Below are 14,715 nucleotides of genomic sequence, written 5' to 3'. Positions count from 1 at the left end.
GGTCTCACGTGTCATGGATTAGTTGGCAAATTGTATGGTAATGCTCATTATTAATATTTCTGGAACATTAAAATTATTGAAAAGGTAGAGAATGCAGATCAGTGATGGAGCATATGTGAAGCCCTAGGCACCAAAAAACAAAAACAATTCTTTTTTTTTTTTGTTTTGAGAGACAGAAAGAGGTGGAGAAAAAGAGAGAATTGGTGTACCAGGGCCTCAGCTACTAATACTGAATTCCAGACACTTGTGCCACCTAGTGGGCATATGCAACCTTGCCCTTGCCTCACCTTTGTGCATCTGGCTAACGTGGCATCTGGAGAGTTGAACGTGGCTCCTGAGGCTTCGCAGGCAAGCACCTTAATTATTAAGCCATCTCTCTAGCCCAACAAAAATTATTATAAAGACTTAAGTGATTCAAAATAATATCATGTAAGGTAAAGTTTATTCTGCCAACTTAAAGTATAATCAAAAACAAAAGGATATTTTGAGATCAAAGTAGGTGAATTTGAACAAGTGAGGAAAGAATTAATTCACAACAGAGTAGAATGCGGCAGAAGGTATCTGGAGGCTGAATGTGTGTTCACACAGTGCTTTTCTGTGTCTCTTGAAAAGAAGGAATAAGGGCTGGAGAGATGGCTTAGCGGTTAAGCGCTTGCCTGTGAAGCCTAAGGACCCCAGTTCGAGGCTCGGTTCCCCAGGTCCCACGTTAGCCAGATGCACAAGGGGGCGCACGCATCTGGAGTTCGTTTGCAGAGGCTGGAAGCCCTGGCGCGCCCATTCTCTCTCTCTCCCTCTATCTGTCTCTCTCTCTGTGTCTGTCGCTCTCAAATAAAGAAATTAAAAAAAAAAAATTAAAAAAAAAAAAGAAGGAATAAGAGTGGCGTCATCCGTTTTAAGCTGGAACCTCACTTTACATCTTGGCCTTGTATTCATGTTTACACATGTGTATATTCCTTTTTACTCATTCACTCAACTGAATTGAGCACAATCTACTCTTTTTTGCTCATTAAAATTAATGCAAACCATGGGTGATGGTACACACTTTTTTTTTCTTTTTTTAAAAATTTTGTTGTTTATTTATTTGAAAGCTACAGATGGGGGGGTGGGGAGAAAGAGAGAGAGAGAGAATGGGCGCGCCAGGGCTTCCAGCCTCTGCAAACGAACTCCAGGTGCATGTGCCCCCTTGTGCATCTGGCTAACGTGGGACCTGGGGAACCGAGCCTCGAACCGGGGTCCTTAGGCTTCACAGGCAAGTGCTTAACCGCTAAGCCATCTCTCCAGCCCGATGGTGCACCCTTTTAATTGGATCTAGCACCCAGAAGGCTGAGGAAGGAGGATCACTGTGAGTTCCAGATCAGCCTGGGCTAGAGTGAGACCTTACCATGAAAACAGCAGCAGCAGCAATAAAATTAATGCAGTTTATAACCTGCAGAATTTGCTTACTGGCCAGTAAGAAGTCACTCCACACAGATGGGAAACCCCGCCCCTCTATGGGGGTCTCTAACTAGAACTAACAATAGTAGTGTCTTAAAATCTAACTCTTCTGTGGCAGCAGGGGAATTATTTCTCATTCTATTCACTTTTAATTGTAGATCTTATTTTTTTAAAACATTAAATGAATTTTGTGATGTAAATAGGAAATTTCTACTTAATTAAAATTGATGAAATAGAAATATTTGTCCCAAAAATATATTGGGGAAGGACTTCATCATCATTGGAACACTTTATAACAGTTTGGAAGTATGATTGTTTTCTATAACAAATGACTATCATAATTAAAGAACTGATTTTTCCAATGAGAATCAAAGTTTATTTATTTATATTTTAGGTAGGGTCTCATTCTAGCCCAGGCTGACCTGGAATTCCCTCTGCAGTCCCAGGCTGGCCTTGAACTTACAGTGATCTAGCACATCCTCCCAAGTGCTGGCAAGGATCTGCCCTCCCAGTAGGGTCTTGCTGTAGCCCAGACTAACCTTGAGCTCACTCAGTACTCCCAGGCTGGCCTTGAACTCACAGTGATCCTCCTACTTCTGCCTCCTGAGTGCTAGGAATAAAGGTGTGCGCCACCATGCCTGGCTTCCTGTCAATCATCTTTAAGTGTAATTGTAGGCTGCTTCTCAATAAATAAGTCCCTTTGGACTATTTTCAAGTTGAATCGTATAATCGTGAATAGATGCCTGCTAGTGCTAGTGAACTCAGCCAGGTGCTGCTTGGGGTTGAAGACCACGAAAGAAGTTGCTCTTAGGCTATAGATTGCTATGGGAACATGTGCTAATATAGAAAAAACTAGTCTGCAAGCTTCTTAGTGTGCAGTAAATGCTTTGTCCTCACATAGGGGTCTGAAGTGTCTCTTATTTTATGTCACTAAAATATTGAAATGGTATGTTCTATTTATTTTAAGAAATATTTTGTGAAGGGAGATAGATAGTACGTCTGGGTTCTCTAGGGCTGCTTGGCTCTACAAATGAACTCCAGATTCATGGGCCACTTTGTACATCTGGCTTTACTTGGGTAGTGGAGAATCAAACATAGGCCAGCAGATTTTGCAAGCTATCTCTCCAGTCCAGGAAATTATATGACTTACAGTGGTTCATTCAGCCTTGCAAAGTGTAAAGAGAAAATTTTGATTATAGTAAGATAAAATGGAATGATCAAACCAGCCTGTACTTAAAGTAGGTACTATGATAATCCTCCAGACTGGGCTGCCTGAGAAGTACCTACTGTCAGAGTATTTAGGAAAGATTATTGGCAAAAAAATAGTAATGATAGAGTACAATTTATCATTTTATTAGCTAAGTGCTAGGAGCAGTTGTGGTTGTTTATTTTGACTTAGTCCTTCTTTTTAATATTTTCACTTTTTATGTGATTAGGAACTGTTTCTTTTCTTTCTTTTTTTTTTTTTGTGGTTGTTGTGTTTTGTTTTTTGAGGTAGGGTCTTGCTCAAGCCCAGGCTGACCTGGAACATACTGTGTGCTCTCAGGCTGGCCTCAAATTCACAGCAATTCTCCTACCTCAGCCTCCCTAGTGCTGGGATTAAAGGCATATGCCACCATACCTTTAATATATAAGTATATAGTAATTTGATTGTGTTCTTGTTCCAAGTATTACCTAATCTAGCATTCCTATTGGTTTTATCATTTGCTAATTTTATGGGATTTGCTATTTGTATGTTTTTTATTTTTAAAAAATTTTATTTATTTATTTATTTATTTATTTGGGGCAGAGAGAGAATGGGCATGCCAGGGCCTCTTGCCACTGCAAATGAACTGCAGATGCATGTGTCACTTTGTGCATCTGGCTTTTATGTTGGTACTGGGGAAGTCAAACCCAGGCCTTTAGGCTTTTCAAGCAAATGCCTTTGACAGCGGAGCCATCTCTCCAACTTTGTGTTGAATTTTTTTTTCTTTTGGTTTTTCTTTTGTTTTTTCGAGGTAGGGTCTTACTCTATCCCAGTCTGACCTGGAATTCATTGTGGAGTCTCAGGGTAGCCTTGAACTCATGGTGATCCTCCTGCCTCTGCCTCCTGAGTGCTGGGATTAAAGGTGTACACCACCACACCCAGCTTGTTTTGAATTTTTTTTAATGTGTCCTATCTTTAAAAAAAAACTGTGGTTGTATTATGTGTGTACATTAAATTCCTCTTGTAGAGGTCAGGGCAAGAAGATGACTTGTTGGTCATCCTTCACTTATTCAGAAGTGCAAAAGTAGAATTTACTGCTTCTTTGTTGTGTGTAGAGTTTGAGGAGTAAGTTTGATTCTGGCTATTCGGTTGTAGTTTTGGACTTTGTTAGGAGTGTGAAGGTAGACAGAGTAGAAATGTGCATGGGCCAAATGAGAGATAAGATAAAGAAAACTTAATGGTAGGTGGTTTCCTTAGTGAAAATTACTTAATTAATTCCTATTACATCTGAGATGGTGTTTTAGAAACAGAGAAACTACTGGGTGTGGTGGTGCACGCTTTTAATCCCAGCACTTGGGAGCGCAGAGGTAGGAGTGAGTTCAAGGCCAGCCTGAGACTACATAGTAAATTCCAAGTCAGCCTGGGCTATAGCAAGACCCTACCTTGAAAAATCAAACAAAAAGAAAAAAAGAAATAAGAGAAACTTCCTCTGGCAGGAGTTTGATTAAAATATTCAGGTACTTTTAAGCACATGTGACTCAAAGCAGATGTGTCCTTTTACACACACTTTAATGTTTATTGTATGGTCATGTGTCAGTCTAAGAAAAGTGGTATTCATAGTAAGTACCTGTTTTTCTTAATAAAAACATAGAATTCCATCTTACTGGGTAAGAAAAATTGAAAACATTCTTTCCTGTAACCATACAGAAGGAATGCATTTGCTGGCAGTACCCACTCAAGTCCACCAGTGAGCTGTGCATAGGTGGGATGAGTGTCATGCTGTCTGGCGTTTCAGTTTTCACCTGCGTACTTGTTCCAAAGTCCAGTTTTCTAGTACTAATCATCCCTCCACTTTGAAGTAGCAGCAGCTTCTAAAAATTGTGCTTTTTCTTCTCCAGTGTAGAGTCCAGTATAAATATGTGCTTGAGCTCTTTATTTATGACCCAAGTTTATAAGGCTTTCACCATCCTTAATATAACCTTCTTCTTTGAGCTATATCACCTGTAGCTCCTAGACAATGCTATTTAAGTCCCAAAGCTACTTTTTAACACAAAGGAAAGGGAATCTTCCGCTTTTCATGCGGTCTTCCTATGCCTTCTAGGTGAAAAGCTAAAATACTTCTCAGTAACTTTGACACTGCTTGCTTGTGATTCTGGGTTAGTCACCAAAATTTTGTAGTCACTATACATGGAAACTCTTAAACTGATGAGAGTTAATTAAGATACTGAAAAAAATACCTATTATTAGGATGAAATGGGGAAATTATAGTGAAAAGTAAAACTTAAGAAGCTGCTGATTGTCTTTATGCTTAGTTCCAGATTAGCAGGGAATCAGTGCATTTTGAACTCTGATAAACAACTTGCTCACTTGGCAGTGATGACTGAATATACTAGTACACCAGTTGTAAGGAATTTGTGTTGATGGCAGTAGCGGAGTCTTTTCCAACCTTAGTGTGCCTGGGGGAGTCACATTTTTCTCTTAGTAACTGCCTTTGTTACGGGGGTAGCCGAGAGGGGCACTGCATCCTTTCTCATTACCGTCCCAGTTATGCAGATTGCAGGACTGACTGCATAATTTGCACGGTCCACTGCAGTTTTTGCCAGCTTTTTAATGGTGCTAGAATGATGGCTTATCATATTTTTTTTAGGGAAGGGACATGTGTATGGAAGTTTGTTGTGTGTGTGGGCATGTGCATGTGGAGGCCAGAGGTCAAGGTCTAGTGCCTCCCTCAGTTCTTAACTCCCCCCTTTGGTTTTCCAAGGTAGGGTTTCACTGTAGCTCAGTATGGCCTTGAACTCATGGCGGTCCTCCTACCGCTATCTCCCAAGTGCTGGGATTAAAGTTGTATGCCACCACACTTGGTTTATCTGCCACATTTTAAAATTAGTTTTTTGATATTCACTTATTTATTTATTTACTTATTAGAGACAGAGTGGAGAGATAGAGAGTGTGTGTGAGAATAGGTGCACCAGGGCCTCTAGCCATTGCAAACTGTCTTACATGGGACTTGGAGAAATGAGCCTGGGCCCTTAGGCTCCACAGGCAAGCGCCTTAACCGCTAAGCCATCTCTCCAGCCCTCTACTGTATTTTTTGAGACTTGGTCTCATACTAAATCCCTAGACTTGACTAATTTAGCTAGATAAGCCAGCCAGCAAGCAAGCCCTGGGGGATCCTCCTGCCTCTACCTACCCAGTGCTGAGATTACAGGCATGTGCATTTTATGTGGGTGCTGGGATCCAAACTCAGGTTTTCATGATTGCATAGCAAGCACTTTACCAACAGAACCATCTCCCCAGCCCCCCTGCTTAAGATACTTTCATTCCTACTGTCTTCCTGAATAAACTCAAAGCTACTATTGTTTACCCAATTTGTATATGTCAACCACATAGGAAAAAAAATTTCTTCCCTCCCATTAGTGTGGCTATTACATGGCTCTTATTTGGGATTTCTATAATGTGGCCATGTTAAGTTTCACTATAACCCAGTGCTGTGATTAGAAGGTCCCCTCTAAAATTCGAGTTGAAATAAATTAGCATATTGAAGAATTGAGGTCTTGCCAGGCATGGTGGCTCATGCCTTTAATCCCAGCCCTTGTGATTGAGACCAGCTTGGAACTACAGAATGAGTTCCAGGTCAGCTAGAGTGAGACCCTACCCCCCCCCCCAAAAAAGGGTAGGTGTTTAAGAAGTTATTAGATCGTCAGGACTATTTATTATGGAGGGATCCTCCTACTTCTGCCTCCCAAGTGCTGGGATTAAAGGCATGTACCAACACACCTGGCATGAGAAGAATTTAAAAATATACAGTTCATTAATTTATCTGAGACAGAGAAAGAGAGAAAGAATATGGGCATTACCAGGGCTTCCTTCCACTGCAAACTCCAGAAACATGTACCACTTTGTGAATCTGGCTTTACATGGGTACTGGGGAATAGAACCTGGGCCGTCAAGCTTTGCAAGCAAGTACCTTTAACAGCTGATCCATCATCTCTCCAGTACAAGAGGGATTCTGCTTATAGGGTTTTTCTTTTATATAGGTTTCTGATTAAAAACAGATGGATCTTCCCAGTTTAACCTGTTTATTTCCCACGTGCTCTGGTACCATGTTAGGACCCACCTGGCACAGGCTATCACCAGGCGCAATGCCTTGAGCTTGCTGTGTTCCTGCACTCTGTGTGTGCATGATTGGATGTGGTGATTAGAAAGTGGGCTACTGCTATTACAAATCCCTGGCAATGTGCAAGCAGCTTTGGAACTGAGTGATGGGTTGAGACTCAAGGTGTTTGGAGGAGCAGACTAAACAGAGCTTGAGTGGAGCATCAAAAGATGGCTAGGGAGCCCATAAGAGCTGTAGGAAAAGCCAGAATCTTAAAAATTTTTTAAGTGCTTGTGATGGAAGTATTGGTAGAATATGGGTAGTAAAGGCTGTTCTGTTGAGGTCTCAGATGAAAGTGAAGTCTTGTTATATTGTTAGGAAGAAGTTGGCAACACTGTATAGATCCTCAGGACTTTGTGGAACATTGAACTTAAGAGTTTTAGGTGGATGAAATTTCTAAACAGCAAAGGCATTCTGGGTGTTGTGTAGCTCCTTTTAACTTCTGTGAGTTATGAGAAAAAATTACTTGAAATCCAAAGTGGGGCAGGATGGTAAGACTTGAAAATGCACAGCCTGCCATGTGGCGTGAAGAAGGCGCTCATGGGGAAGAGTGAAGGGAGGTTGAGCTCCTTTGTAAAAGCCACTGCCACAGACCTAGGCAGCCTGATGCTGCGAAAGACCCTTGCAGACCTTTGAGTCCCATTCCGTTCCAGTGTGGCAGCTTCGGTTCTGGTAGCCCGTAGTCCCACTGCTCCTGGTGTGGGTGGGAGGGCAAGCCTTAGCTGCATCCATACAGCAGTGTGTTCCAGGCCCCAGAATGTAAGAAATCCGGGAATGTGGCTCTCACCACCTAGATGTCAAAGGACGTTATGGGCTACCTGCTTGCCCAGGCAGAGATATATGTCGGGTGCCAAATGTCAGAGAACCCCTTCTAGGGCACTGTCAAGTGGGAATGAAGGTCTTCAGCAGACTGCTGAAGAGAACCCGCACTAGGACACTGCCCACTAGAGCGGTCTGATTGCGCAGCGCAGACCGCAGAGCTGAAGAGCCAGCGGTGTGCCGCACCGTCCTGGGGACAACTACAGGCACGAGACTCTGGCCAAAACCGGAGATAGAGGGCTTTTCCAGCGCTCCAGATGTCCACGTGACCACATGGCCAAAGGTCATTCCCTGAGCTTTAAGGTTGTTTTCCTTGCTAGTTTTTGGACTTCTATAAGACTTTCCCCCTTTCTTCCTCCTTTTCTCCCTATTGGAATGAGAATGTCTGTACTATCTGTCTGTCCTGTGTGCTGCATTTTGGAAGTAGGTAACTTATTTGTCCTCACAGACTTAGTAGTGGAAGAAATTGCCTCCACTAGTCATAAATCATGAATTATAAGACGGGACTATATTCCTGAATTGGTGTTGGAACTTTGGGGATGGAATGAGTATATTCTGTGTATGAGAAAGAAAGGCAGATAGCCAATGACTGTATAGTTTGAGTATCCTCTCTCACACTCATGTATGCTTTATTACCATGATAATATAAAGATCAGGGTCTTAAGATATGAGTGTAGGCCCTGAGAGCTCTGCCCTCATGGATGGAATAATGCTCTTATTGTGGAAATGGACTAGTTAGCACCGGGTGGATTTGTGCTGAGTTTGCCTGGTTTCCTCTGTGCCTCCTAACCTTCTGCCATGTTATAACTTGGCAAGAAAGCCCACACCAGAGGCTGGCATCACACTCATGACCTTCTAAGCCTCAGAACTGTAAACCACATACACAGTGTTGTTTCTAATCTGTCCAATCTGTGGCACTCTGCTGTATGCAGCATTAGATACCATATTAGATGCCCAGAGAGACCCCTAATTGGTTAAGAAGGAAATATTGTGTATAGTGAGTGGAACAATTGCAAGCTGAAGGAGTATTTAGTAATGTCAGTGCCAAAAGTATCTTCCCTTTCTTTTCTTCTGTGTATAAAATTATACAGTAGTTCAGAAAGCTGGCTGGAACTTGCGCTGTCTTTTGACACAGTCTTTGGTGTTCTGGTGCTTTGGGTATGTCGTATTTCCTAGTGTAACAGCGCAGCCTGTCGTATTTCACTTTCATGTTAGCTTGACCAAAGCAGCTGTTTTTATTAAAGTTAGACTGTGAAACCTGTGTGTGCATGACCTTAAACTTCAGTTCATTCTTTTCACAAGTAGTACTTAGAGGAGCAGGTGAACTCATTCAGATTACCCGATGAACTCAACGACTTTTCAACAGTCTTTTGGATGTAGTTACTTACTTTTTACGGTTTCTGTCATTTTCAGTAGGCACTAGAGGGAAGGCTTGAGTAACTGAATTTATTCTTTTTCTAAAGAAGCAATATAGTCATGGATACAAATTTCCAAAATTAATGTCATGTTCATATGATAGACAACCTTGTGCATCATTTGTTCCACTTAGTGGAGCATTTTGAGGCTCTGGTATGTAGGGAACCATATAAATGTTCCCTTTGTGTCTGTATTAACATGTTCTCAGGGTTTGTGTTTATCTTTGTTTTTTATAGACTTTTCTGAATGCATAGGCAGCAATACAGTTACAGGGTTGAATATTGGTACTTAAAAAAAAAAAAAAAAGCCAGGTATGGTGGTGCACGCCTTTAATCCCAGCATTTGGGAGGTAGAGGTAGGAGGATTGCCAAGAGTTCAAGACTACCCTGAGACTACATAGTGAATTCCAGGTCAGCCTGAGCTGCTGTGAGACCCTACCTTGGAAAAATAGGAAGAAAAAAATAAGCTGCTGAAGTTAAATTGCTCACCACAGCAACTTGGGGGAAAAGCAGTTGATCACAACTGTGCAGGATACTTTAATACCTAAGTATGAAGAGCCTAGTTTCTATACCCAGGCTAAGCTTATCAGTGATCCAGATCATGCAGAATGTGGCCAGCCACATTGCACTCATGGAGCCAGGTACTATTACCTGGGTTCATAATGGCAGTCCAGATTTTCATTCATAAAACACCTGAGTGTCTGTAGTGAGGTGACTGGGCTTGCTGTGTTTTCACTCCAGAAGAGGTGGTTTGTGGAGTTCCTGCCGTTCCAGGTTCTTGACCAAGATAAGTGATAAGAACCATGTAAGAATTCTCTATTCCAGATTTTGGTAGTTTAGCTTTGAATTAACCATTCTTGAATACTTAACTTGACTTTCAGTCGTTCTTTACTTTAGAATCTTGCTCTGACAATAATCAGGAAAACATTATGGGCCTTAGATTTGGCTTTCAAGCAGGCCGTTGACAAGAAGCTGGAATTAGTAAATGCGATTCAGGCATCTTACGGTTTTTAATTTTCTGTGTGGCATTCCATTAGCCTTGCTACCTGACTCATTCAAGGAATCATGTTTGCTGGTTTTTAATGGCAGCATCTGTTCTTTGGAATCTGGACTTCAAACAACTCATTTCACAGATTCATTGAGATGCTGCTTCCTGTTCTCTCTTCCGAAAGCTCTCGGGGTCTCCCGGCAGCGCTGAGAGGAGAGCCGATCGGTGACTCTCCTGTGGTTACGTTGGATCTTACTTTCTCTTCTGCTGGTGGAAGAGCGGTGCCCCAGATCACCATGGTCCCCTTGTCCAGAAGAACGGTGCAGCTCATTCAAGGACCATAGTCTTTTTCAACATATAAAAATATCTTTTTTCTTTCATTGAATCATATTTTTAGAATAAATTAATTAAAGGAAAAGTCAAATAATGCAAAGATTCAAAAAATCACTAAAATTTTTGATCTACCCTAAATAATGCTTTCTTTTAAATCACATTTTAAAAACAAACTTAAGAGAAAATGTAAAATGAAAAACTGTAAGAGTAGTTAGCATCAGACATTGGATCCAGTTGTAAACTTACATGTTTGCATGATTGTACATGTAATACAGATTGAGTTTAAAAAATGAAATCCGAGCTTTTTTGCCCTTGAATTTCAATGAAAATTGATTTTTCATTATGTTGTTGATAACTTTCTTGCTCTGTTTTCAAAGCATGCTAGATATACTTCATACAGTAGTCAGATGTAAACTTAATTAAATAACCTTAAAGGTTGTATTTTTCCTGGAAACAAGGAAGATTTAACCAGATGTTTAAAATAATATATGATCAAAAAAATTATGTATGACCAACTTAGCTTCCAATTGTTTCGCCATATTTTCTCAGTTCTAGTGTGGTACAGAAAGCATTGTTTGAAAGAAAACAAAACATCTGTACACAGATACCATTAGTGCTGTGCGAATCAGCTGCAAGTTAGCGCATGCCTCCATGGACAGCGAAGTGAAATGCACATGCTTTTCTAATTGATTTACATGGTGTGACCTCTTTTTAAAAATGTTTTGTAAATAGGTTTTTTTAAATACACAGGAGTGCTAAGTCTTTCTCTTCCCTCTTTTAGCCTTAGATTGTAAGCAGAAGAAATCAAGGTCAAGATCTGGAAGCAAGAAGAAAATGCTATCATTACCTCATGGTGCTGACGAGGTTTACATTCTCCGATGCAGGTATCATCTTATATTGCCATATCTGATTAGTTTCTTCAGATTTCCTTTGAAAAATAGTAGTTGGACTTTTTATTTTATAGTAGCGTACATTTTCAACAAAAGAGTCATAAATTCTTTTTTTTTAAATTTATTATTTATTTATTTGAGAGAGACAGACAGAGAATGGGCACGCCAGGGCTTCCAGCCACTGCAAACGAAGTTGAGACATGTGCGCCCCCCCCTTGTGCATCTGGCTAACATGGGTCTTGGGGAATCGAGCCTCAAACTGGCTTCATAGGCAAGCGCTTAACCGCTAAGCCACCTTTCCAGCCCAAGTCATAAATTCTTCATACTGCACTTTAAGGAGTTGTGAATTAGAGAAGGATCTTTAGAATAACATTTTAGATTAATTGTTGTGATTACATTTAGATGAAAGTTAAGATTATTAGTTTAATCTTTATTTTATTTTTATTTATTTGAGAGAGGGAAAGAGGCAGAGTGAGACAGAGACAGAGGGAGGGAGGGAAAGAAAGAAAGAAAGAAAGAAAGAAAGAAAGAAAGAAAGAAAGAAAGAAAGAAAGAAAGAAAGAAAGAAAGAAAGAGAATGGGCATGCCAGGGCTTCCAGCCACTGCAAACAAACTCCAGATGCATGTGCCTCTTGTGCATCTGGCTTATATGGGTACTGAGGAATCAAAAGTAGGTCCTTTGGGGCTGGAGAGATGGCTTAGCAGTTAAGCGCTTGCCTGTGAAGCCTAAGGACCCTGGTTCGAGGCTCGGTTCCCCAGGTCCCACATTAGTCAGATGCACAAGGGGGCGCACGCGTCTGGAGTTTGTTTGCAGAGGCTGGAGGCCCTGGCACACCCATTCTCTCTCTCTCCCTCTATCTGTCTTTCTCTCTGTGTCTGTCGCTCTCAAATAAATAAATTTAAAAAAAAATTTTTTTTTTAAAGTAGGTCCTTTGGCTTTGCAGGCGAGCGCTTTAACTGCTAAGCCATCTCTCCAGCCCCAATTAATTTTATTCTTAATGTTCCCGTCTCCACAGAAATTATTGGTGTTTATAGTAATTGCTAATAAAGATGTGTACTGGGAGTTTCAGTATTACAAGTTTTCAATTTTATTTTGAAACTCTTAGACAAGTGTTGGATGTAGTATAAAGTTTATTTCCTACATTTTTAGCTATGCAAATTGTTTTTAAGTACAATTAGTTATATTAAGAGAACTGTTCCTTGCTTCTCCAGGTTTTGTGGCCTAGTCTTTCGGGGACCATTATCTGTTCAGGAAGACTGGATTAAGCACTTACAACGACACATTGTAAACGCTAATCTTCCACGGACTGGAGCTGGCATGGTGGAAGTCACGTCACTACTTAAAAAGCCTGCCTCTCTTACAGAAACTTCATTTTCTTTACTAATGGCAGAAGCAGCTTCATAGAACCAGGAGTCCTTCTAAAAAGCAAATTTAATTGGATGTAAATTTGAAATTGTCTTTTTTTTTGTAAGCCACATTAAATTATCCATTTATAAATACTAAAGCAGGAAAATGGGGGAAAGTGAATTACAGTGACATCAGAGCAAACTGAATACTTAAAACAGTAAGTAGTCTATCTATTTTATATAAAGTGGAAAATATGTTTTTAAGGTTTACTAAGTTTTGGTGGCTAACTGGGTTTGCTCAGTCGAAGATCTTACATCTAAGAGCCATTTTAAACTGTTGCACAGTTTAAGTATTTATTGACAGACTTATGGGAAGATTTATGTTTTCTGCAGTGTTACCAGAATTCAAGGCTCTGAAACTCCCCACAACACTTGCATAGAAAAAAACAAGATATTATATTTTGTTGGTATGTATTTAGTGTTTTGTATAATACCAGGAACTGCTCACTAAATTTACTCAATTGAGGGCATTAAACATCATGTACTTCATAGTTTGAGACTGCTCCCCCAAACGGGCAGAGTACTAGTCTACCTGGATGTGTAAGTGCTTTCTTAAAATCACATGGAACGGTTTTTTTTATACTAAAAAGTGGAGGGAGATTTGTTTAAACAAGTATTTCTAAAAGAAATATGTATATAGTCCTGGAATTATTTGTGGTAAGGAAATCTTCTTTACTCCAGTTGCATTTCTCAGACAATAAAGTGGTGCATCCATGCTACCTCCTACTTTGTCAACAAAGATGCTATTTACCCTTTCCATTTTTGTATCATAATAGAGTAAAAAAAATCTAATATTCTTTATTGCAAGACACACTTTTGTTAACAGATTTGTTTCTTTTTAATGTTATATGTAAAATTTGACATGCTTACAGGACAGGTTTGCCTCTTATTTAACATTGTAGAAATGTAATTAGTAAACAATGCTCACTACACAACTTAGAATAGGCTTTCTCATTTATATTATCTTCCAAAATTGATCAGTTAGCAAAACTTAATACACAAAATATTTCTACATATGATGAGAATGTTTACAATTTAAATTTTAGACCTTGTTTTGGATGTGATTATATGTACGAAAATTGTGTAACACTATGCTCATGCTAAGAACCGACATAATGGAATTACTGAAATAAATGTGCTGTGAGGAATGGAAAATATGGTGCAGGTGTCTTAGTCATGATAAATTGTGGTTCTTCTTAAACTCTTTACAGAAACAAGTTGTTTCTTTTAATCTGGTATTAGATTGCTTTACAAAAAACATTTTTTGCGTGCAAGCACCATTTCACTTAATTTGAAGCAAAGATATGCATTGATAATTTTCTTCACTTGTAAATAAAGCTAAAAACAGTCAAAATAAGGAGTATTTTGGTAGAGTATATACATCTCACTGCCAGTGAATTTTTTTTTCCTATGGGATAGCTACTTACCAGAAAAACTCTAAATAAAAAAAGATTTAAAGAAAATGTAGCACCTATAATGTGAAACTTTCTTACTGTTGTCACTGCTGGAAGTGGTCCCCTTGAGGTTGTATTTCATTGACTACATTGTTGTTATGTACCAGGTTTCTTTGTTTATAGCCATAGTTTTTCTAGACACATAACACTGGTCCTTTTATGATTAATTAAAGCTCCTAATCCAGGGCCATCTTATGTATGACATTTGGAGGTTGGGCTAGATGCGTAATTCCCAACCAAGGATCTCCTGAAAGTCCTGAAAGAAATTGTACATTTGTCTATAATGATCATATGTAACTAAGACATGATTTTTTTTTACTTTTGACTAAAATTATACCAAATCTGTATTGTTGGTTATGACTTATTGAAGAACTTTCATTGAAAATTACATATGTCTCTCACTATATGTCTGTGTGTGTTGTTCTGTCTGTTAGAGTCTCAGTAATTTCTCCAGTCTAGCCTTGAACTTGGATTCTTCCCCTCAGCCTCTGGAATACCTGGGCCTATAAGACACATACCACTGCACCTACCTCAGTACCTGTTTTGAAACTGAAAGATGTGCTACAAAATTCAGAAGTTAAAAAAAAAAAATCCCCACATAGGATTCCTGGTAAAAAGACCAACAACTTCTAG

The 14,715-nt window shown here is 39.7% G+C and overlaps 1 protein-coding gene across 8 annotated transcripts in view; it reads left to right on the top strand.

The window, feature by feature from the left end:
• Positions 1-14,488, top strand: part of Znf644 (zinc finger protein 644) — a 108,631-nt gene extending 94,143 nt beyond the window's left edge. For all 8 annotated transcript variants that reach the window (XM_045138084.1, XM_045138083.1, XM_045138089.1 and 5 more), the window contains 2 exons: positions 11,113-11,215; positions 12,434-14,488. In XM_045138084.1, coding sequence (XP_044994019.1) covers positions 11,113-11,215; positions 12,434-12,626 — 296 coding nt within the window. In that variant the 3' untranslated portion in view covers positions 12,627-14,488. The remainder of the gene's footprint in view (positions 1-11,112; positions 11,216-12,433) is intronic.
• Positions 14,489-14,715: the final 227 nt, after the last annotated feature.

This window comes from Jaculus jaculus, chromosome 19 (assembly GCF_020740685.1).
Source record: "Jaculus jaculus isolate mJacJac1 chromosome 19, mJacJac1.mat.Y.cur, whole genome shotgun sequence".
NCBI classification, from domain to species: Eukaryota; Metazoa; Chordata; class Mammalia; order Rodentia; family Dipodidae; genus Jaculus; species Jaculus jaculus.
Note: the sequence above shows the minus strand (reverse complement) of the source record. Positions and strands in the feature narration are given on the sequence as shown.